Source organism: Strix uralensis, chromosome 4 (assembly GCF_047716275.1).
Source record: "Strix uralensis isolate ZFMK-TIS-50842 chromosome 4, bStrUra1, whole genome shotgun sequence".
Classification (NCBI taxonomy): domain Eukaryota; kingdom Metazoa; phylum Chordata; class Aves; order Strigiformes; family Strigidae; genus Strix; species Strix uralensis.
Window position 1 is genome coordinate 12589371 of NC_133975.1, and position 24838 is coordinate 12614208.

At 38.3% G+C, this 24838-nt stretch overlaps 1 protein-coding gene across 8 annotated transcripts in view; it reads left to right on the forward strand.

The window, feature by feature from the left end:
• Positions 1–24838, forward strand: part of ABLIM2 (actin binding LIM protein family member 2) — a 149933-nt gene that overhangs the window by 119095 nt on the left and 6000 nt on the right. For 5 of the 8 annotated variants that reach the window (XM_074865675.1, XM_074865678.1, XM_074865681.1 and 2 more), the window contains 7 exons: positions 795–848; positions 5863–5915; positions 6530–6677; positions 12405–12463; positions 14823–14877; positions 16249–16313; positions 16486–16566. In XM_074865675.1, coding sequence (XP_074721776.1) covers positions 795–848; positions 5863–5915; positions 6530–6677; positions 12405–12463; positions 14823–14877; positions 16249–16313; positions 16486–16566 — 515 coding nt within the window. The remainder of the gene's footprint in view (positions 1–794; positions 849–5862; positions 5916–6529; positions 6678–12404; positions 12464–14822; positions 14878–16248; positions 16314–16485; positions 16567–24838) is intronic. The other 3 variants (XM_074865679.1, XM_074865682.1, XM_074865677.1) reach the window with 2 other exon arrangements.

A 24838-nucleotide genomic window follows, 5' to 3' on the forward strand; every position in this document is an offset into this window, starting at 1 on the left:
GTTTTCGAGTTACATTCAGTCAACAAGCACATTAAATTTATGTCCACACTGTTTAGCTTTTTGACTGCTAAGCACATCTACCTGTTCAGTGGAATAGTCTATGTATGTTTAGCTTCTGGGGTTAACATTTGTGTAAATGTACTGTAATTAGGAATTGTATCTGCTCAGGTCTGTAGTACTAAGTAAATCTGATATCTGTACAACATGGTATGGGAACCCTGGACTGTGCCTCTGGGGGCTTTCAAAAAACTCCTCGAAGGCCGTGTTAACAATACAATTCAAAATATAGACAAACTATAAGATTTCCTATAAGAATATTGGACATTTCCAGTATAGACATCCAAATCTGAACATGTACACTTTCTTCATCATTAATGGAGAAAGTGCCTTTTCAAGCGTGACTATTATAGTAGTCTGTTGTACCTGTATATGAATTTTATTTTAAGTAGTGACAAGCAGAGCCAGTTCCTCTTTGATGTCTATACATTGGCAGTGCAGATGTAACAACCTACATTTCAGTAAATAAATGCCATTCAGGGTGCCTTAAAGCATTTTGAATGACTTAGGGAGGATTATGCTGCATAGGTGGATATAGCCAATGTTTTAAATGTATAAAGATGATGAATAAAACTTCACTATCTTGTAATAACCAGTGAATGACAAACCACTGAATGAATGCATAGTCTTTTCTGAAGCGTTTGCATTTTTAGTGTTATTGAGAGGAGACAAGAGCAGCATGGTCTGAACTGCTTGCTTACTCTCTTATTCTTTCCTTTCTCTTTCCTCTTCCTCAGACACTGGCGTAAAAGATAACATCTATAGGAAACCTCCTATCTACAAACAGCATGGTACAGTCTGCTTTTCTCTTGCAGTTTTCTCTACATGTTTTCGTAAAGAAATGCTTATTGACTTCCAAATTAATTTGCTGTAGTCTTTGCATTCCATTATGTTCCTGTAATCTCAAATAGAAATGAAAAAAAAGTAACGTGAAAATTAAATAGCATTTTGTATAACATTCTGTCCAAGGATTCAGTAAGTTCTCTAAGACTAGGGTAATGATAGTTTTATTTGTCTTGGTAATTCAGAGCTGTTAGTAATTTAGTTAGTTTTCTTACTTACGGAATTATATAACACATGTAAATGTTGAAATTTTCTCTCCTGTTTTCAGACCATGACTTGGGGTATCTAGTTTTTGCAAATAATTCTGACTTCTACATTGCTGGGGAAAAAAAATGTGCATTGATAAGTTGTGTATATGAAATATCTACTTTTCATCTGCAAGTTCTTCAAGCTGTAAAATATGAAGAACAAATGTAGTCACACCATGGCAGTTAGAAACAAAGTCAGTAACTGATAACATTGGCAAGATGTAGTTGGAAAACCTTTGGTAGACCCAGCACTAAGATTGCTGTCTGAGTTTCTAAACAACAGAAAGAAATATGTGATGTTTTATCTGTCTGAAAATCTGACTTAAGACCCTAGTAAATATGAAAAATAGAAATATAAAGTCTGCATTCTTCTGTTCTTGCTTTATATTTCACTAATTAACATCAGTGCAATTTTCGTGTTGGTTTTGTGTGTTCTCAGTGATGTTTGACAACGGCCTTGGTTCATGATACAAGATTAGTAATAGGGAAATCATTTTTTTAAACTGAATTCCACTATTAATCTTTAGAAACAAATATGTAGTGATTTTGCTGCAGTAAGGGTGCCTGAAAAGTGCAGAAGTACATTTCTGGTTAAAAGAGTCATGATTGGGGTACTCTTGTACCCAGAAGCAAAGGACAAAAATAAAAATAAAATAGGTAATATAAATCTGCCCCACACCAAAAACTTTATTTTAATCATGACTGCACCCCTGCTTGGGAACAAATGAGAATAAAATAAACATGAGAGGTGTTCATCACACTGTGAGCTAAGGCACTTTGGGGATGTAAGCATGTATCTTCAGGGATACAGGAGTGAGAGCGAAGCTACACCACTCCTCATGGCGAGGGAAGGTCCAGGCTGTGCCTGTAAGCAGTGTCTCTGCTGGAGCAGCTCCTCCCATCCTACTGCCTTCTGCAGCACTGTCCACACAGAGGTGACTTCCCATGTTGATGTAAGAGTGAGAAAGCTCCATGTGTCTGTTCTCCCGTGCTCTGGGTTTAGCTGATAGCTGGTAACTTTCCCTGAGTGAAAGGTTAGGGAACTGCAGATACATCACTGCCCTCATGGTTGGAACAAGATAAATACATTTAACATTTTTCTTTAGTGGTAACAGGGCACTTTAACTGATTTTAAAATATCCAGTTAACCCAGTTTTAAAAATTATGCTTTTATGTAGTTATCATTTGTATACTATCTTTCGTGGAAAACAACAGTTATTTCTGTTTTGGATGAAGTTCTAGTTTGGATCTGATACAGTAATAGGAGAAAGAAAATTGTCAACTGATGTCTCCCAACTGAGTGAGTCAGCCTGTGCACATTCACTGTAACTGGTGCTTCATGATAAAATAACTGCACGTTCAGATCATTCAGATTTAGATAACCTCTGTGTTTTTTCTGGGTATGGTTTTGAGCAAAGTCAGACTTGCTGATGTTTCAGTGCACTTTAGGTCTGGGTAGACATTTTCTGCTCACAATATCCTAATATTGGACAAACTAGTATGTTACCTCTAAGGCAAAAAGATAGTATCTGTTCGGTTTAGTGCTTGATTTCATGTAATCTGCCAACTTTATAGTCTGCCCAAGCTCTCTAATTTCTTCTTGTCCTTAGATATACAAATCATTTGAGGCAACTACTCAGGCTGAGCAAAACAAAAAGTTACTGACAAAGGAAAAAGTTGAATAGTGTAGTGGTGTTTGGAAAGATCACGAGCGAATGCAAAAGTGCAATCATCTGGTGTAAATCAGCATAGCTTCACTGATTTACACAAACTGATGAAATGGCTCTGATGTCCGGTATCCTGGCTGTGTCATTTAATTTTATAGATATTTTGGGTTTGCAAAGAGGATTCTAAGCAGCAGCTTTTTCTTCTTCCAGGCCAGGCATTTTTATAGCAATTTTTTTGTCCCTCAGATATGCAGTCAAAGTCTGGATTATGTCAGTTTTGCTCTGCTGTATGGAGTAATCACTGGAGTGAGCGGAGAATTAAATTATCAAGTCAGCAATCTCTATAAATTAACAAGGATATATGTTTTAAACTTTCTTTTATAGATTATAGGTGTTCTGAAAGATTGTGTTGAAAATACATGCTCGTTGTTTTTCTACTGAAGAGAAAAACATCATTAACTCAAAAAAAACCCCCCAAAATCAATGAACTTTCTTTCCAATAAAATAAATTTTAAGATAAAAATATGAATAAAATTTACCTTTTGTTCTGGAAAAACTCCCAGCTAAAGCATGAACACATGAGCAGCTGATGATTCAGCTCCTCAAGCTAACAGGACACTGAACTAATACATGTTGAAAAGGAGCCAGAGAACATTCCTTCACTGAAGAGACCAAGTTTGAACAAACAAGCACAAAAATGTTCTTTAAAACAAAACGTGCAAGAAGCTCTTCCAAAACATTTGCCTTTAAAAGGTTTCAGTTACAGCAGTGCCCAACAGACTTGCTGTAGCTACAGCTTCTGTGTTTCTATTATAAACACCCAACTTCAGAATGAAAAAAAAAAAAAGGTGGTGGAAAAATGGGACATATGAGAGATCAGACTGAGAGCTGGGGTCAGAAAGTGAGGAGTGCGGGAGCCTGTGTTCATGTTTCAGAAATATTTGAACATCATTCAAAGTTTAAAAAAAAAATAATTTAAGAGGTTTGCTCTTGGGCAATATTAGCATTGATCCGTGTGAAACTTGCAGTTCACATTGGGGTTCCCAGCAGAACCAAGTATCCCTTGTAGTGGTGAAGCTAATGCTCAGTACTGAATGAAATTCATGCCACTTGGATTGTATAAAGCCCTCTCGGGAACTTGGGAGGAGCAGGCCTTCATGGCCCTATTGGTTTTGGTTGTACTCTTCTTCATCTCTTTGAAGTCAGATGCTCTCAAGATCCTGTGGAACATTTGAAATCTCTGAATAACGGCTTTGAATTAAACTTGGTTTTTTCCTTTGAAAACATCAACATCTTGAAACAAAAACAATTTCCAAAAATACATTAGATTCTCTATATGGATTTCTGATTTAGTGAGAGCAAGATCCATACATATAACCTAGAACACCTGGTTGACTGGTGATTTAAGGTATGCTCCCAAAATAATCAGTGAACCAGGTTTAAGTCCTTCTTGCAATGTAGGGACTTTATTCTTCACCTGTCATATATGGATATTTCTTTCTATTTATTTCTCAGACAAGCAGCTTCCCATCTTGGGAAAATGCCCTCATCAGGGTGCTATTAGTTTACTGTGAAAACCTTGAGGTTTTTTCATAATGCTGTTTTTATTTTATGACCCAGCTTTGTTTTGCCACATTAAATTGAGAAAAAAACAACTCTACAGTTAGAGATTTTCACCTCTAACCCATAGATGTTTTCCTTACTGCAATTTGTCATTTTGTAAGTATCACATCCTCGACAAAACCAGTTAAGGTCTGTATGTGAGCTGTGTGATGGCACCAGGAAATGAAGCAGAATAGCATTGAAATGCTGATGATGGTGGCCTTTTCCCCATGTGGTTTAGATGTAGGGCAGATCCTCTGCAAACATGCTGGCTGGGGAAACAGAGAGGGCAGAGTTGGTCCCAACTTGCTGGGAGTGTTGCAGTACTTCTGCAACTTCTGCAGTGGTGCAACTTAATCTCCTCTCCACCTCTAAGAATCTAGTCTGAGACTTAACTTTTGTACCATCATACTATTTTTATTGTTAATAAATATGTTTTCTGGCTACACTGCGTTGCATGGGGCTCTTTGTGTTGCCCTTTTCCTCAGGCATTGCAGACACCACCCTTGTTACGATGACTTCTCATGGGCTTAAAATCATGGGCTAGATCATTGCATTACTCCAGATTTGTACCATTAAAACTCTCCTCAAAACAACACAGAGTGATATGAAGGCAAGTAGGACTCTGATTTTGGAAATTTATCTGAAATTGTGTGAAATTTGGCACAAAAAAAACCTTTCTGTAAGATCCTGAGGTTTAACTCAGTGTCTGTAACAATAGACAAGGAAAAACACATTTGATGGTTGGGAACTATCTAATGAATAGCTTTTAGGTTTACAGTTTTGAGTTTTCTTCTCAGCAAGTTGGAAAGTTACAAGAAAATAAACCAACAGTAAAATAGCAACGATACTTTTTTGTTAAAAGACTCTTTAATGGGAAAAAGAAAAGTGGTTGGTCAAAGAATTGTGAATTTTGGAGTCTGACACAGCCTCTCTTGCAGATTACATAAAGAGGTAATACCAGATTTGTTCTTCTTTACCATCATTGCCTGTCCTTTTTGGGAGTGTAGGTGGCCCAGGTGTGCAGAAAACTAAAGTATCTGTGCAACCATATGTACTTTTCAGGATCATAGTAACACAGAAGAATGGGGAAATGACTGCACTGTGACTGTATAAATGTGTCCCTAAGTTATGATGTAGGTTTCTTCCCACCAATCATTCCCCAAAAGTAGTTTCTTCCTAAAAAGATAGGTTCAAAATCCAGGAAGAATAGATTGTCTAAATTCACTGTATACCTAAAGGATGAGTGTTACTGTAATAATTTCAAAACTATTTTAAGTAATTCTGTGAAACCATAGCTCTACACATCAAATTTCCTGCCCAGCTCTGTGGGTTTTTTTGGTTTTATTCCCCTCTTAAAAATACTTGGAACATAACCACAGTGAAAGCAGAAGACAAAAAAGATGTAATCTGTTCTACTTTTTAAAATTAACTTAATCTTTCAGCAGCAAGACGATCAGAAGGAGAGGATGGAAGCTTGGATCAGGACAGTAAGAAGGTAATGATCAGAAAGAACAAAAGAGTAGTTTATTGATCTCTCTTAAGCAGCTGTTTTTTAAAACACATTCATACGTAAAGATATTCTTTCATATAACTGAAATAATCATTACTACTTTTAGGTCTTTCCAGGAAGATATAGAAAAGCTTAATCTCTCACTCAGAGGGTTTAGAATATACATTCTACAGTAAAGAAAGTAGTAGCAATATTGAGATTAAGAGCAATAAGCTTGTGGGTTTTCACTCAGTCTCGGTATATACATTGGTGATTCAGCTAAACCTGCGGACTTTTACTTAGGGTGCATATTAACATACCAGAAAAAAGTTAACAGCAGATTAATTTTAAGAAAATGACAGTGCATCTTCTAAAGTGGGGCACAGTGGGCAGATTAATTAACAGAGGAACTATCCTCAGCCCAGCTGAAAGTTAAAAGTTTTTGATAACTGTGATGTCTAAGTCATGATATAGTCAACTTTTGTAATCTGACAAAGGATGGTACAAGTTGCAATGAGCATAAACATACAGTCAGTTCACAAGACTTCCTGGACAGGTGAAGTAGAACTGCATTTGGATGTTAAATTCTGAATCTTGTAATAGGCTTTTACTCTCTCCAGCTAAAGACCAGTTGGCTTATTCTGAAAGGGGATATGGACACCAGAACTAATTCCCCGGATTCGGACACACGGTCCCTGTCTCTTACTGCCGGAACTGACAGAGAAAACTTCCCAAGGGCACAGGAGGGCATGACTGCTGGCTACTCCCGTGAGTACTGCATCTCCTTGCCCACCGGCACTATCAAGTGGGAATGTGGCAAAGGAAGGTGACCCTGCTGCAGCCACATCCACATAGATCTCTAGTTGGCTTTATGCTTCATTATCGTAGTTACACCTATTTCTCAGTTTGTTTTGCTATGGCTTGTAAACGTTCAGTGCCTTCAGACTTCAATAATGAAACTATTTATAGTTTCATATTAGTGAAAGAAGAAACACTGCTTGTATAAAGAAAGTGTATTGTCTCTTTGGAGACTGAGCAGAGATTCCTTACCACAAAAACCTGCCTCTCATTAATACATGAAGGTGCCTATTTATTATATGCTATTTTCAATAGACAGGATAGTAGTATCAGGCAGATTGTTGACTTGTGCTAATTACTCCTGGATACAAACTATGCATTTTGAATATTGGTAGAGCCATTTCTTCCATATCGTGATAAGCATAAAGAACACTTTGCTCCAAAGACTAACTTAGAATATGCCTTTTTTGTTACTGCTCACATTATACCTATAAGCTCACAGAAATCTTCCAGGTGGAATAATGGTATAATTTTCTTACTAAATACTGGTCTGAAGACCATATGTCAGTACCTGTCAGTACCAAAAGCGTATTCTGCACATTTCTTACTCCACATTTCAGCAAGTCAGGAAGTGAAGGAAATGGTCATCAGAATCGGGTCTGAATTTTACTTTTAGATTGCATAAATGACAAAAAATAGATTAAATTAATTTTAACAGATAACTGGGCCATTTCTCTCCCTGCCTCCTCCACTTTACACCATAGAGCAGTAGCAGGTCATCTGGGGTAAACAAGTTGGGGATGCAGTTTTCCAAAAGAATGTATCCAATGCAAGGCATGTCTGGCAGCAGGGCTAGGATGTCAGTCTTGTGGGCATTTTGGTAACGTGATAGCTGGCTCCATCAACTTATATTAAGGAAATTATGGCTTAGCTATGCAAGGAAGAGGAAAAACAGATGGTACAAAGTCTGTCACAAGGCTGTAACAAGATAAAGAAGAAAAGTTATTTTGGATCATCAGTCTTACTGGTCTGCCTTGAAGGGATTTCATGCCTTAGTCCTCACCAGACATCGCATACATGTGCACAAGGTGTATTGTAGGATTCCCTGTGCAGGGGACACCAAGTCTGGCCACCTCACCTAACATCTATAAGTCATTGCTCCGAAATGAACACCTAAACCTGTCATTGTAATGTGCACATTGGGTATGTTTGGAAGCTTTCTGGAGCTGATCTGATGCTTTTCTCCATATGTATTGAGAGAATACTCCTTGAGTGCAGATTTTAAGTAGGAGAAGTATGTGGCACACCAAGAACTGTGTTATACCGGAACAACATACAGTGTCAGTTTTTTTCATGAGAATATTGCTATACCTGTCACTCTTCTATGCCAGCATTTCTTTTATGTTTTTGATTATCTTGGAAATGTGGACTTATTAAAACTAGAAATGCAAAAGGTGGTTCACACCTCTGTCAGGGTCAATATCACCTCTGTGCCATATGTTGTGTAGTTCATTTTCATTTTTGTCAGCATTTCTCTGTCCCTTGTGAAAGTTTGCCCTGTTACCCAATTAGCAGCTACACAGAAATGACATTGAGGAAGTTTTCTTTTCATGACATTTACACTGCTTTTTATCTTCCTTTCTTTATGATTTTATTCAGCCCCCTGACTGTTTTAATACCTATGGACATCCAAAATAATTCCTTCTTTACTCAGTGTTTCCCTTTTTAGTTCTGAATATTTGTAGTCTGTCACATGCCCCGTTGGCCATGGAAGAGTAGCTTCTCTGCCGCTTGCACTTAGGGTTGAGAACTCTGACATTCAGCCCCATCTCTGTGGCACAGACAGTGAGTATCAGAGAAAATAAACTTTTCAGATACAGGTTTGGTGCCAAGTGGTTACATGCAGAGTGGAGAGGGTTAGAAGGTATCAGACTGTGGAACTCTGATGCTGTGTCCAGACATACTGTGCAAACAGCCCTATATTCATCCGTCCAGCCTCTGAGCAAACCAGAGAAGGGTTATTCTGCTCTGGAAGATATTTAGCCACATTACATTAGCTGTATGTCCAGAGGAATGCATCTAACAACAAAGCACATCACTACAAGGTTTGTGTAATTAGCAGGCATCTAGAGTGGAGCTTGCATCTCCTTACATCCATGTGTGTAAATGCGTCTTGTTTCTGTGGATGTAGATGTTTAATAGCTAATAATTTACCATAACTGATGATTTAAAATGTCACATATTTAGAAAAGCAAACATCCAGCAAGGTGTGTAACCCTTGCTGTTCATGTCTCCCTGATGTGCTGAGAGGCAACCTCAGAATATCCAGGTTGGAGTGAATATCATATTGGAAAAAGCAGAAGCCATATCCTTGCAGAGAGTATCTGATGTTCAGATAGTGCCTAATTAGAGAGAAATACTGCTTTATCTTGGCCAGTTACTCCAAAAAATTCACTCTAACAGTACAACTGCAGTTGGATGTGATAATGAACAGTATGTGGTTGTTGGCTTTTAGTGTTGTATTTTTCCTTTATATTAAAAAAAAGAAGCAAAATAAGATGTGTTTAACTTTGTAACTAAGTTAATGGGAAACAGAAGCTAAGTGAAGTACAGTTCCCACTGGATTCAGTGGCTCTTGATAGCTTATTTTGGGCTATTTCGGCTTTATTTGCCTCTTGGATTTTTTCCAGCCAGCCACACGATGTCGCTTGAGCCCGCGAATGTGGCTCAGCCCTGGCAGCCTGGGAGGCAGCTCCTCCACTGCTACGTGCTAAAGTGAATTGTGTTTGTTTTCAAAGTGGTCTTTAACTTAGTGCATTTTTCCTTGGTAACAGTAGTATTGTTTGGCGATAGAACAAAACTGTCTCACCCATCCTCTCTGTAGCCAAGAGGCCAAGAAATTGAACTCTGCACTGATGTTCGACACCAGCATCTTTTTCCAGGCAGGAGCAGAGATGATAGTTTTGTTGCAGATACATTCATTCTATCTCACAGGTATTATACTCTTTGGCCTCTGGTGTTGCTACCATTCGGATAACAGGCAGTGATAAGTTTCTAGTTTCCAAACTGGAATAGCTAAGTGATCCATCTAATTCAGCATTCATCACTATATCCCTGTATCAGATGTGGAAACCCCCTGTGGGACTGAAAACAAAAGTTCTGCTTGTATTTTATACCACTCGTCAGATGGTGGTTGATTATATTTCTAAAACATCTCTTGCTTTTATAGATCATCTCCATTTTACTAGATTAAGTAAGTCAAGTTTATCAAGCCTTCTTTCCTGCGATGAGCTTTCACTGCCCCAGTTATCCGGTAGGCTACTGGTCTGGTGGAGTTAATTTAACCTTCTTGAACACTGATGAACAAGAACAGCACAAAGGATTTCTACAGGATCTCCTGTCACTGCCTGAAAATACTGTTCTTTCTGTATCTTACATGTATCAGGACAGACATTTCCAACTTTTGGGGTTTTTTACACTTATATTAGCAACTCAAGGTCATCATGTAGTTGAGCTGTATATCTAAGCCTGTCTGCTTCTCCATCATTTCTAATTATGAGCTCTCAACTTAAATAGTAGAAGTTTGGGGTATTTATGAGTCCCCAAGTGCATGACTTCTCCCATGAATTACTAAATTTTATCCCATTTCTATTACTCTAATGTTCAAGGTTATCCCAGTTCTTTATGATAATCCCAGTCCTCCTCTCTATTGTCAGTGCTTTATAACTCTGTGTAGACAGCAAAGTTTATTAGCCCATTACTATTTTTGGTGTCCAGATTATTAGAGAAAACATGAGTGAATTTCAACTCAACACCAGTCCATGCTGACACTTTCATCTATGAGCTCTGCTCAGTTCTCACTACCCATTTCTTACATTTCATTATTTCCTTACTGACCTTGTAATTCCTCTGATAAACTTCATCTTCTCCAGATTTGCATTAATTCCATATGCAGCCCAATACCAAACACAGTAATGATACCACATTAGATAAGATCCAGTAAAGTTTATGTTGTGCAGAAGTCATTTTTCTTACAAAGAAAGCTACCAAGCCAGCCTGGTACGGTGTCCTTAACTTATGTCAATCCAGTTAAAATCTATGTGAATATAATTGATTTTCTGTTTATTTTGATATTTTTGTTCAGTTTTTCCTTAAGTTTTTTGTTGGAAGCAAACTGGTAGCTCCTCATTATCTTTTCCCCTCTTAAATATAAAAACTATAGTTGCTGTTCTGAAACGGTAAGAGGTATTGGACTTGTAATTTGATGTAAGTACATTAAGTGCTTTGAATTATGTTTCCATCACGACTGTGATACAATGGCGTACCCTTATTCCGTTAGTTTTCCCTCCTTATTCAGTAGTCTACATTTTGTTCCTAAAACCAGAGGTGAAATACTCCTTCAGTGTTGGACCCCTACCTAGGTTATCTTTTACCTCTGCTGTGTACTGACATAGTGTAACTCCCAATGATCCCATTTCTTCTTTCCTTGTTCTTTTTTTATTTGGATAGCTGGAAAACCTTTTGCTATTTGTTGTAATATCATTTTCAGTGTTTAACTCAGCTTGACTTCTGGCAGTTCTCTCTTTATCTCAGCACATTGTGAGCTCTTTGCTGATCCATCTTTTGTTTTTTCTTTCTGTATGCTTATTCTTAACCATCTCCTTGGGGTATTTATTAATCCAGTGGGGTCTGGATTCCCTTCCCTCATTCCCCTTTGGACACAGATTGCTAACATTTTTGACAGGAAGAAGCTTTGTACATTCAGTTCTTTGAGCTAACTGACTTCTGTATAACTCTTTGCATCAATTTATCAAAGTTTCCTTTAGTGGAATCAAGAATGTTTATTACACAAGTGTTTGTTCATCTTCTGTTTAATTTAAACTGATTCAGCTTCTCACTTCTATTCAGCATTATTTTTATTAACCAAAAACTAATCAGAAACACTTTCTGTCCTTTCACTCACAAAAGGAACTTCCAAAGTTTCTTATTAGACTGTCAATATTAAAAGTAGGCTTTTCAGTTGTTTTATAGTGACAGCACACGGTTTCATCACCATATTACACCCAGTTTGTTCATCATGACACCACTTTGACAATTTTGTCTATGTTGAAACTTTCTTTCTCTTGAGTGTTTATACTCTCACTGATTTACTTTATCCATTGTCATATCTTCATTTATGCTTTTTTCCACTTGAAGCAGTAGAAGTTTTAAAGAAAGAAATTTTTGTGGGTTAAGTGGTAGAATACTGACACTTCTTTTTAAAAAAAATAACCAAAACCAGACCACATACATCATGGTCAGAAGTGATGTAAGTCTAAAATGATGGTACTTTTAATCCATTTTCAAGTCATGGTTTAACACCAAGTTGGAGGGCAGAGATTTCACAAGCTCTCAAATCTGCTTTGCATCATGTAGCTGCATAAGGCTTCTGTAACATGAGTCCCACACCTCTCTTCACGTCCTGCCCAGTAAGGTGAGTGCATCCTGGCGTGCTGTTATTTATAGACATTGTTACACGTGTTCATGTACATCAAATATGGAGAAAAGATGAGCATTGCTTAGTTATATTTCATCCCGCTAATAGAATGTACATATTGCTATTGTAATTGCTACTTTTGGATGTTTTCTTGAATTCTGTGTTTTAGTAGGCTGTAAAGGATTCACAAAACATATAGCTGTATGTTATATCTTTTACAGGATTTCCATATTCTAAATCTGCTTCTCTACCTGGCTATGGAAGGAATGGCTTACATCAGGTAGGTATACATTTGAATGCATTCTCCAGGCAAAAGTGTACCATAAATAGGCAGCTTAGTAACTAGGTTGAAAATTTACACAGTAATAACACTTCAAAGGTGTTTTGGCTGCCAGCCCTCTCTGACAGATTCATGCCCTATGTGGGTTACAGTTTGTCTGTCTGCAAGAGTAAGACAGACTGAGGCTTCTCCTTTTAATTGTGTGCATCATGAGCATTAGGAATCTTGATTCTCCTCCCAAAACAAACGAAGGTCCAAAATGTACAGGCTGCACATATTAATAGATCACGGTATAGTTTGAATTAATGATAGAGAGGGTTGGGCTTGTAATTAGGCAAGTAATGATCTTAGAGCAAAGGTGGAACAGCCTATGTCCATTGCATTTCTTGAACCGTCTGTTCTGTTTTTTTCCAGTATGCTTGTGTGTATATATATTTATATATATGTGTATATACACACACAGTCATCGTACTTTTAAGGCGTGGAGAGAGTGATACAGAGGGAACGGCAGGCAGCAATCTAAAAACCAAAATGCATAACAAAATTACGATCAGATCAGACAAGGCATTATTTTTCTAATCCTTTTTTATAACTTTTGTAAGTCTTTAGGAAAAAGGCATCTTTGACACTGTGGGCTCTCTTTTTCTCTGGCATCTACCATTATGGGTTCTCTGTTCATATTTTTAGGTACAAAACCATGATGGTTAGTAGTGATAAGCTGGCAATACATAGATGCACATGCACTTATATTTTGAAGATTAATTTGTGTCTAAATTACAAGGGCAGGACCTCATTACAAATTTCCTCCTTTCTCCAAAGGAAGATGTGAAAGCTGCAAAAGTACATGAGCAGGATTAAACTTCCCCAATGGTAAGAGTCAAACTGCAGGTCATTCATTGGAAGAAGCTACAAGAAAGCTTCAGAGAGTAGCTAAATGAATTTTTCAGTAGCTACTGAATGTCCATCCCTTTGAATTAATATTACAAGACTAATTGTGCCCGTGTTGCTTCAATACCTGACTGCTTGAATTCCTCTCTGAAGGAACCAGTGGCACTGCAACTTGATCAACTGAGATTTAGGAATTTGAAAGGGTCTAGATAAACCTGTCCCCACCAGCGAGTCAACAGCTTTTTTCTGACTTTTCAGAATAACTGTTACCAGTAACCTGAAGCGAGTGAGGTACCAGCTTGCGCCCAGCCGTTGCGCTGATGAGGCACCAAAGCCATCAGAAGGCTTCACACAGAGGAGGCCAAAGCAAACTCCATCAGCAGTGGAGTTGGCCGCGCTTGTGGGCTGAAGCTGTGCAATCTAATATGAAAGCAGCAGATGGCAGCATTTGTCCCGCCTAAAGAGTCCAACCTCGCAGGCGAAAACTGTAGGAAAGTTGAAAAGGTTGCTCATGGTCAAATCCTTGAGGCCAAAGTTCTTCTCAGAATGGATGTCCTCTGTTTGGATTGCAGGTTCTTACCAGCTTTTGTGGTTTGTTATTTTTAATCATCCATCCCAGTGCTGCGTAACAAAATAAACCAAAACCAAACAATAAGGAGCTTTGCAGGTTATTGTGAGCATAGCTGTGCACGCCGTTGATATACCCTAACAGGCAAAAATGAGAGTTGGGGAAAAAAAGTCATATAACAGTGCTTTTCTGATCTCCTGTAATGTTTTTCATCATAGCATTGGCCAGCAAAGGAAAAAGACAGTGGGTCAAACAAAGCTATGGCACGTATTCACAGTTCTTCCTGGTCTTAGTGGGATCAGCATTGTGAAGCAGAAAGCAGAATGAGACAAGTTTCAGTGCAGCATAAGTGATTTGTGATGATGGCACTAAGACGTCTGCATCACAGGGAAAAGCATATGACAATTTCAGTCTTACCTTACTGCCAGGTCTTCAAACAGGGGTGGCTGGTGTCTTTCTGACACCTTTCTGCATCATTAAAAGCTGCAAGGATTCAGAGCTCAAAAACGTCCAAAGGGCTTGGGGGTGAGGTGGGTTGATACGACACTGTAATTGCCTCCCTGAGTGACATCCAAGCTCCAGCTTTTGCTGGTCTGTGGGAGTTCACGGTAGGCAGCAAACTGCACCTGCAGTGCCTATGAGGACCCAGGCACTCACTTGGCACTCCATCCTCTTCTACAGACAGAGCTCCATCTCTGCAATCATAGATTGATGGGTGTTGTGAACGCTCAGGATGCCTGCTTGGAGCAATTAGGTCAAGTTCAAATGAGACTTTATTCTCCTCCTCTCTTGCAAGGATCTATATTTTGATTGTGTGGTACCAGCTGGTTTTCTTTTTTCTCTCAACAATGTGCAGAGTGGTTATGTGGTGTATTTTGCTACTACATTGTTTCTTTCTTTCAGCCTGAAAACATGGGCCAATACGACATGGACCAGGAGGCAAGCTGGGGGATGAAAGGTACATTGCAATATCATTTCCACTCCACTTCATGTTTTCTTCCTTTGAGGATGCTCGTTAATATATTACCATAAAGGTTACTGTTCTGAGGTCTTCCCATACTTCATATAATAATGACTAGAGAGACCCAGCTCAGTATCATGTTTATCACAGGGAATCTTCTTTTTATCTAAGCAAGCATAAAAGCTTGACTGAAGTCCTGCATCATAAAGTGGTGCAACCAGGCTGAGTCAATTCCAGTATCCTTAATATGTGGCAACAGCTTCTGTGGTGGTGTTCTTATATCAAAGAGAAGAAGTAATTTAAGATAATCACTCCTTCAAGACATATCTAATTAAAAAAAAAAATGTCCATTGTGCTTCTTGTTTGTGCTACAGTGTGGTTAAAATGTACAGAATTCAAAAAGCAGAATTTATTTGCATTCATTTTTTTTATTACAGTTTAAGTGGACTGTGAACTTAATATGGAACTTGGGTTGGAATTTTCAAAAGAGCTGAGCAATTTAGGAACATGCATCTACTCATGGGGAAGAGTAGGATTTTGTTTCCAAGACACTTAATCTCATTTTAAATATGTTACTCTAATGCTTCACTTCGTGCCTCTTGTTGATACAAATCTTTGTCTCTATGTCTAAATAGTTTAAAGTACAGAATTTGAAAAGTAGATTTATCTCTGATTTCATTTCAGACCATAAAAAGGTCTATGAAAACATACTGGCTATCCTGGTTGCATTTAATCATCGTTGTGAATAGATGACCTTGTGGTAGTCATATCATATATAGTCATATACTGACCTAACTGGAATACTCTTGTGCTAGTTTAGATCCAGGAGTCTTTGTCCCCACACCTTCAGATCATCTTTTCTTTACTATCGTTATTCCCACTGCAGTCAGCCCAAGTCATTCCAAGTGCAGGATGTTGGCATCTTGGAATATTGTATTAACTCAATGGTATATGTTCCCAAACTGACATGCCTGTAATAATCCATATATTTTAACTATTTTCAGTAAAGAACAATAAGGGCAGGACTTTTGGATAAAAGACTGATCTAACTCTGCACAAAAGCCTCCTGTAAAAAGAAATTCCCACTTTTGCCAGACATGCTCACTGTGTAACCCAATGGCATCAGGAGATGGATTTTTTGTAATAAGCCTTTGATTTTAAGGACTGTTGCTTTGGTAATAGACATTATTATACGCATTCAGAGCATGGGGGTCAAATGCTTACTATGCATGCAGTTATCCAACAACTACTGAGAAGAGAGAAATATAGTAGCATAAGAAATTGCCGATGTACCTAAATATTCATTGTGATGACTCCAAAAGAATCCTATAAATTCTAAACTGTGACCCTGTTCTCATTCTTTTGCAGAATACAAGGTAAGAAGGGCTTTTCCAACACTGGAAGAACAATCAGATTCAGCACTTCCTAGCAAGGTTACATGTGTTCCTTTTTTTATTTTATTTTGTTAATTTTTGTGCCAGTGAAATAGTTGTCAAATCAGGATGCAAGTATGTACCGTTTAAATTAGTAAGTTCCCCACACTGTCATTTCCACACATCAGAATCAGATTTGTCTGGAGTTCATATGCTTTTGTCTTTTTAACAGATTTATCCTTATGAAACACTTATTGTAACAAACCGAGTTCGTGTGAAATTGCCTAAGGATGTGGACAGGACCAGGCTCGAGGTATGAATGAGATTTGTTTGATGGCTTTGCAAGTCTTTGTCCTGTTTGTTTACCATCTTAGATGTTCCTGTGCCCAAGTAATAGCAATGAAAGGAGAGAGGAGAGAGGAATAACATTATATATTATATTTTATTTCAAAACACTAGTATTTAGGCAATTTAATAAAATAAGAACAGCCAAAAACCCTGGCAAATGTCTGACCTAATGGTGTTTTACAAAGGTACTGATGAAAGCCATTAGTTTTGGATGTTTATACAGGATATTGAAAGTGGGTGGGTGGAAACTTTTTTTTCTAATTCCTATGAAAAACACCCTCCTAGAATAAACTGAGTATTATTAAAAAGCTCCATTTATGCTGCAAATACATGGACCTATGTTTCTGGTCCATTGTCTTATTCAGCCTTTCCTTTGGCTGTGTGATCCATGATCACTGTGCTACAGATTTGCTGCAGCATCCACCTCTCTCAAAGAGTAGTATTATAAGCTGGAGAAAGCGGATACAATTTATCATAAATAAAACCTTAGTTTCCAAAGGCCAAATCCTGAAGTTGATGTTCAGGCAAAATATATGAGGTTGATTTTTTTGACTCAGTAATGACAGGACTGAATAAAGACTCAACTAAACTATTAAACTAATGTATCTTTGTGTGAATTACTATTAAGAAGAGGAGATAGTTCAATAAAAATTATGCAATAACAATATTTGGCTTTGGGGAAGATTTATATTTAGATAAATTTATTGTATTTTTAACTTGGTCATGTGACAAGAAGAAAGAAACTTTAGTCTTAAAAAAAAGAAGAAAAACTATGAAGTAGCAGAACATTCCTCATTAAAGATCAGTTTTTAAAAACCAAGTAATTTACCAAATTCTTATACATGTAGTATATTTTGGAAATGGTGTTATGTTCTTAAATACTTCAATGTGTTTGTTTCTTGATTACCCAGCAAGTGGTATTGATTTGATTGTAAGGAAAAAAGAGCCTCAAATGTATGCTGTTTTAAGCCTGGGGTATAGCAGGGCATTATAGCAATAATAAAAAGCATAGTGAGTCCAGAAAAAGGAGCAGGGAGTTGGGGGGATACTCATCTGGACACATCCTATAAAGGATTCTTTTATATATATACATATAAGTCTGTGTGTATTAAAGAAGAGAGCCTTTGTTTAAACACATCAGACTGGTCTGAATAGCAAATGCAGCTCCAAATTGCTTTTTTAAGACAATGTATAGTTTGCTTTGGATGATCATGCCTGCCCTGGCTGCCATTATCCATAACTCATGCACTGTCCTCAGCTGGGATTGCTGTTTGTTTAATGTTGGACTTGCTCAGTCTGCCTCGCACCAGGTGCAGCCCAGTGCCTGATGGCTCAAGGAGCCCAACCACTTCAAAGATCTCACAGAGGTTTGCAAAAAAGAACAATAAACAAGATCTGCTTCAAACCTACACCAGAAAAGCGATAAGGGGACCAGGCTAATTAATCCTGCTGATTGCTGCACTATGTTAAACATGTGTGTCTGCAGGAAGGACTCCTTTGTAGACCATCTTACATTTATTAGGGATTAGTAGTTTTTTAAACAATTAAATTAGCAGCGTTTTAATAGGATTATAACTACTGGAAAAACAGAGGTAGCAGCTCATCTACACATTGAAACCATATGCAGCAGAGTGACAGGCACAAACTTGCCTTCCCTGCCAGCCTCTTCCCCTCCTCTCCATCCCTTCTTTCTGCCTTACAGAATTGCTGGAAGTAAGAAGCTTTGGGTGGAAAAGCATTTTATCATCACTTCCTCTTGCAGCAGCAGAAGAAAAAGATTGTAACTTAGTTGCTGACTTGTGCATTCAGCAGATTTCAGGCTTGGGCAAACCCAGGGCTCAGGGAGCCCAAGACTGTGGGTTTATAGGTTTGCACAGGAGTAGACACGCAGACACAGACACAGACACCATCTGTTAGTAGAGGACCCATTTAGCATATCTTGGTATCTTAAAGCTTTTGTGGGCAACACTTGGGAATACTGGAAGCAGGTACTAAGGTTAGATTTAACCTTGAGCTCCGTTTCACATTCTCTAGAGGGTGTGATTCAATGCTCATGAATCTCTGGGAGGGAAGTGCTCTCTCCGAGCAGAACTGGTTGCTGACTGACCTGTTTTCCCTCTGCACAGCCAATATCACTTGTGAAAGGGCTGGATTGTGGCTACAGAAATGGTGAAGGTGATAGCGCTGCTAAGCCCATGTATTATCCAAACTATAGAGTGATTTATCTAGGAAAATATTTTACAAAAAAATCCATGTTCTAATATTCTAATTTTATTATGATCTGTTTTGCGGGCTGAAGCCTCACCTTCCTCTCACCGCTGCAAATCAGAACAAGCTCCTGGGTGTGATGGCTGTGGATGGGATATGAATGGTGTCAGTGAAAGGAGACCTAGAACTGTTGTGTTTTGTATCAGCTGTCAAACCTGAAAATGGTCTTACCATGTCTAGTATGATTAGAATATCTCACACGTGATGTTTCTGATTTCCTGTTCTACTTAGGAGCAATAAGGTGACTAAATCTTCATGAGCTATATTTATTTAACAGCCTTCTTGCAAGTTGACTTGAAGCAGGCTCCTGTTTGTAGAGTTTGTTATGAACTTTGAATGATCTGGCATAGATGTCATGGAGAAGGCACTGATCTTTGATTCCCTCTTCCAAGGGAAGTCTCCTATATTGAGTGTTCCTGTCATGAAAAGTGAACTCAAGTAAATGGTCTTTGGGTCTTTGGGTCAAATTAAGGGAGACCGCAATGAAGGCCTCGGCTAATGGTCAAGAACCACAGGAGGGTGGGGTTTTAATGGGTGGTAGTGTTTTTCTAACTTTTCTCCCATTGTGAGTATTTTTTAGATTATGCTGTTGTGTAAGAAATTTATTTTAAGGATTATAAAAAATACTTCCTTGTAAAAATGCATATTTTTCTAAGCCCAAGAGGTATCTAGAGATTAGGAAGGCTCAACTGGTAATAAATGCATTCAAATAGTAGGAATTCTTTCTTCAAAAGCACATATATCTAAGCATAGAAACACTCGGCATGTTTTTGTTAGCTTGTTTTAACTCAACAGTGAGGCAGAAGTACTCAGCTCCTTGTGCTCCTCCAGGAGATGTTTATGCCAACAGTGAACTAATACATGCAGCATTGAGACCTAGTTATAATAAATGACCTGCTGATTTTTAAATACATTACTGGCACTCTGGCTTTTGAACGAATAGCCTGGATCTTTGTTTAGTATAAACTGATCAGAAATGTAAGGAATTTACACGAGATAAGGATTTGGCCCAGGACTTTTTTTAGAAGTTTCTGTCTACCACAGTGCTGTTTATTCTGACATTAGATGAACAGAGAAGCATTCCTGTGAGCTATTCTAATGGGAAATGGTGAAGATCGTGTTAATTCACATAGTGTTGCAGAACAATAAAGCAGTAGCACAGGGTTGGATTATACTATCTGTGTGAAGAAGAGAAATCACACCCTCACGGCGTCTGCAGATGACACAAACTTGAGGGAACAGCAGTTGATGCTCCAGTGAGCGGAGCCTCTGTTCAGAAGGACACGTCCAGGCTAGAGGAATGGGTTGACAGGGACTTCATGAAGTTCAATGAAGGTAAATCCAGATTCCTGCACTTGTGACAGAATAACACCGTTTGTCAGCACAAGATGGGGGAACAGCTCTGCAGAAAAGTACCTGATGGTCCTGATGGAAAACAAGCTGAACATGAGTCAGCAGCTCACCTTTGCAGTAGAGGGGTTATAGAGGAAAACATAGCCTTCTCAGAAGTAGACACTGGAAGGCCAAGAGGCTACAGTCACAAGTTGCAGGAAGGGAAAAAGATGTAAGGCAGAAGTTCTTCACTGGGAAAGTAGTACACTGGAACAGGTTGTCCAGGAGGCTGTAGAGTCTCCATCCCTGGAGGCATGCAAAACTCAGCTGGACAGAGCTTTGAGGAGCATGGTCTAATTTTAAAAGTTGGCCCTGCTTTGAAGACCTCCGTAAGCTCTAATTTGCTTAGGTTGGTATATTCTGTGAAGACAAAGCCTTAACATAATATAATTGCAAAATAGGATTCTTTGGTGCTCTTGCTACAATAGCATTTGAAAAAATACATCATTTGGTCTATCTTGGAACATTTTATCAAAAGGATTGTTTTATTATGCAGGGACTTAAATATAAGTGTCCTCGAGCAAACTTCCCTGTTTTGAACAGCTTATGTCCTGAGTTTCCAAGGACTAAGACATCACCTTCGGATGGTACACGTGAGCACATTCCTTACCTGCTGGGTTCCCAGTGGTGTTCTACATGACCTGTTTTTATTTTTTCCAAAGGAAGGTGGGCATGTGGACACTTTTGAAAATCTTGATACCTCTTTTACGTACTTGAATACCTTTTATGATTTAGGCCTAGGGCTCCTAAAAGCATGCACTTGATACATTTATCTTAGATTGAATATTGTTTGCCTGTTGTCCAGTCACAGCAATGTGGTTCAGTGCTTGCACACCCAAACTGATAGTTCATGCCCAGCTGCACAGATTTTTTTTTTCCCTCCTGAAGTTGCTTTTATCACAGAGTATAAGATTTCTTTTGTGGTCACAGGCTGGTAGTTTTGAAAGGCAACATAGTTAGAGTCTTACATTTGGAAACCATCTTTTAGTGTTTCCATTTGATTTTCTTATCTTAATGTATCAGAGTTTCTTTAGCCTTTTCTTTTAAATGTCAGAGAGTTAAAAGCATTATTCATTCATGCCTATCAAATACAGTACAAAGTAAATTATTCCACTTTTGTTTGAGCCTGTTCATTCTTTGTTTAACAAGGATACACTGAAACAATTGCTAAGGAAAAAAATATTCTGGAATGTCAAGTAGCAAACCTTCATCTGCCACCTTGTTCTCTTGTAAACAGAAATGAGAGATTTAAACATGGGTGCGGTCTTGTTTGAATAGAGCACTCACATTAATTCAAACATGCTTTTCCTCCTGAAACTGCTTGTCTGGATTTGTTTTAGGGATGACATTTTTTCCACTAGTTTTTATTCAACAGTCACTCTGTGTTCTAGCCATTTGGGCTGCAACCATTTAGGACTGGTTTCCAGTAATTGAGCCTGAATTTATAACAGCCCCAGCTCCTAGATGTCATTCATACAAGTAGTGTTGTGTGTCCCACCTCCTCTTAAGCTCAGATGGGGAACATCAGAGCAAGACTGGAATGCTGTGTTTTAACAGAGAAGTGCAATTTGTAGTTTGGGGCTGGATTTGAGGTTAGGGACTCACTTCACGATGAAGCTCATAACCTGGAGTGAAAATGTGCAGGTTACTGACTTCAGTGGAACTTCACACTGTTTAACTTGAAAAATGTTTGTGTCGTGTTTCTTATAGTAGGCATATGCTTGTGTTGTGATCAGTGCTGGATGTCTATATCATCTTTCAAAGCCCTTATGAAAGAAGTCATTATAAAATGAAAATATGCATTAGAAATTATGTGATATGTACGAAAGCTAATTCCTATCAGAGTGGGAACACTGTGGGAGTGAACAGAAATTAGATGTGGAGCATTCATATTACAGATGCACTAAAGCCCAAACTAAGGGAAACTGGAAAATCTGCTTTAAGAATAAGGTATTTTGTGCCTAAATAAAATGAAATTTTTGGATCTCAAAATCTTTTATATATTTTAATAATCCATTATGGATTCATAGTTTTAGTTTTATTTATGAATTATTTTCTTAATTATGTAATTTTTTTATCAGCAGTCTGCTGAAGGCAATTACTTATGTCAGTGTCAGTATGAAAAAGCTCATTTGGCTGAATGACAGAATGATGGCACAGGTTATTCTCAGAGATGTGTACCACTGTGTAGGTAATATATTGATATCCCTGAGAGAAATACTTGTATCTTTTCAGCTTCTTGCATATTTATGGATGACTCAGCTGGGGAAAATATTGAATGTACAACGGTACTACAGAATATTTTGTGTGCCCTGTGATATTTCACAAGAGGTTAGATTGTAAGTACCCCACAGTAGTAGTGCTGAGTGGAATGCAGCTTCTCTGTGAAGTTTCATGATACCCTGAGATACTAAACAAGATACATCGACAGATCCAGGAACCTTGTATAGATGCTTGGGGTGACATGGGCATGGGGAAGGACTTCAGACTCCTTTCCTTGCTCCTTCTGTTACACTACTTCTCCTGGGAGCCTTTTTGGGGACCCACATTGCTATGTGGAAGCAGAGGAGAGAGGGGGATCTATACCTCCTGCCAAGGTTCGGTTGGACAAGTGCTCCAGCGGTTCAGTGTTGTGACTAAGTGCCCTCGTGTAGTGTAACCACAATTGTAGCACCTACTGCCTCATCCCCTGATCACTGGAGCTGCTCTAGTTATCTTTTGATACCTTTTGAAGTTCATTAGGTAGAAACTCAGACCCTTTCTTAACTTTCCCTCCCCTATCACATAATTACTTAATAGTTTGAAAGATTTATTGAGCATGAAGCTTAATTACTCCATAGATGAGCATAACATTCAATACTCCCTTGGGAACGTGGCACAGTAGGCTTAGAATGGAGGGGGAGAGGTGAGGAGAAAAACTGGACAAGGGAGGAGGCTATTAATTGTTCCAATGTTGAGATACTTCTAACATCCTAAATCTTAATACAGGAAAAATCTATGTCCCACCAGCAAAGCCTCTTTAGTACACTAAAGAGCAAAGATTTGGTTATTTACATGAATGCTTGCTTACCTGTGAAAAAAACATTCCCAGTAAATCCCTGTTTAGTTTGAGTATTTTGCATTTTGAAGACTCTGGAAAAGATCCTGTAGCTTTTACTTCTGGATTTTGTTGAAAGTGTTGGAAGTGTTACAGGGACTCTGAAAAAAAATGAAGTGGACAACTATTTAAAGTTACACTCTATAAAATAGAGTTCACGGTAGTGCTTCAGAGAGAGACTAGCTGAAAGATTCACTATGGATTCAAGCAAAGGCAATATAATGCTCAGCTGTCATTTCCTATGAACATAATGTAACAAAAAGCAAACCAGAAACAAATACGAAGTTTTAAATAACCTCTAGGAATTAGGACTTTGAATTGTCTAGTCTTCAACTCATCACCTCCTGCCATCCACTGTGTTGGTTCCTTGGTTCAATATTGACTCATGAGGAAGTATGATATCCTCTAAATTTTCTACATTAGCAGGTTTTCACATGAGGACTCCCATCCAATTACTAACACAGAATAAACATGCTTGTGCAGCATGACCTGGTCACAGCTTACTGCAGTATGGCTGTAGGTTAATTGCAATTTTCCTTTCCTTTGACTTACACTAATGCCATATTTCTAAGTATTAGTTTTCATGATCTCTGAATTTCATTAAAAGCACAATTATTCTCGGGGAAAAGAAATCTCATTGAATTAAATAAACATTGTAACTCTATTTAGAATGATTAGTGCCTTTTTAGCAGGCCACAGAAAAAGAGAGACAAGCCTTATTAATTTACAGCGAAAAGCATCACTTCTTTCTGAGATAACACTGTGAAGCAAGTATTTTAATGTGCAATTAATTACTTCTGTTCTGTACTTTTTTTTACCTACCACTCATTTTAATAATCATGTTTCGTAGAGCATGAGGATTTTTCATTATAGTGCTTGCATTGCAGTAGAGAGGTTTAGCTCAGCCCTTGCTTAGTTTTGTGCATCTTAATAAGAAACATTTGCATTTTAATTCTTCCAGTGTGCGTTTGTATGTTTTAGGAGAGCTAGCTATGTAATTACAGCAAGGTGTGGTGACCCTTCTTACACAATGCTGTGCCCTAGAGGAAACATCCAGGTGAGGAATTCCAGCAGCAACATTCATTGGGTTCTCAAGCTGCAGGCCACCTTCGGGCTTCCCAAAATGGGATCCCAAGGTTGTGATCCCATATCTCTGTTCCAAAATGCTGTCAGTGCAGGTGAGAGATTGTGCTTCTGGAGACACGACTCTCCTCTTCCATACAAAGCCACTGCTGTGACCCGTGGACAAATCTGGTGGATCCTCAGCACTGTACTGAGCTTGAGTCTCACTGTCTTTTTCTGATTTCCCATGCAAGCTGACACAAAATGCTATCCAGAACAAAAGACTGAGCACTATTGACTTTATAAGCCTCGGATTAATAAAATTTTATCCAAAAAAAAAAAAAAGGAGTAGTCCTTTCTAGTGTGGCAATTTCACACTTGAACATCATCATTTTGGATATATTTTAATGCTGCGAGC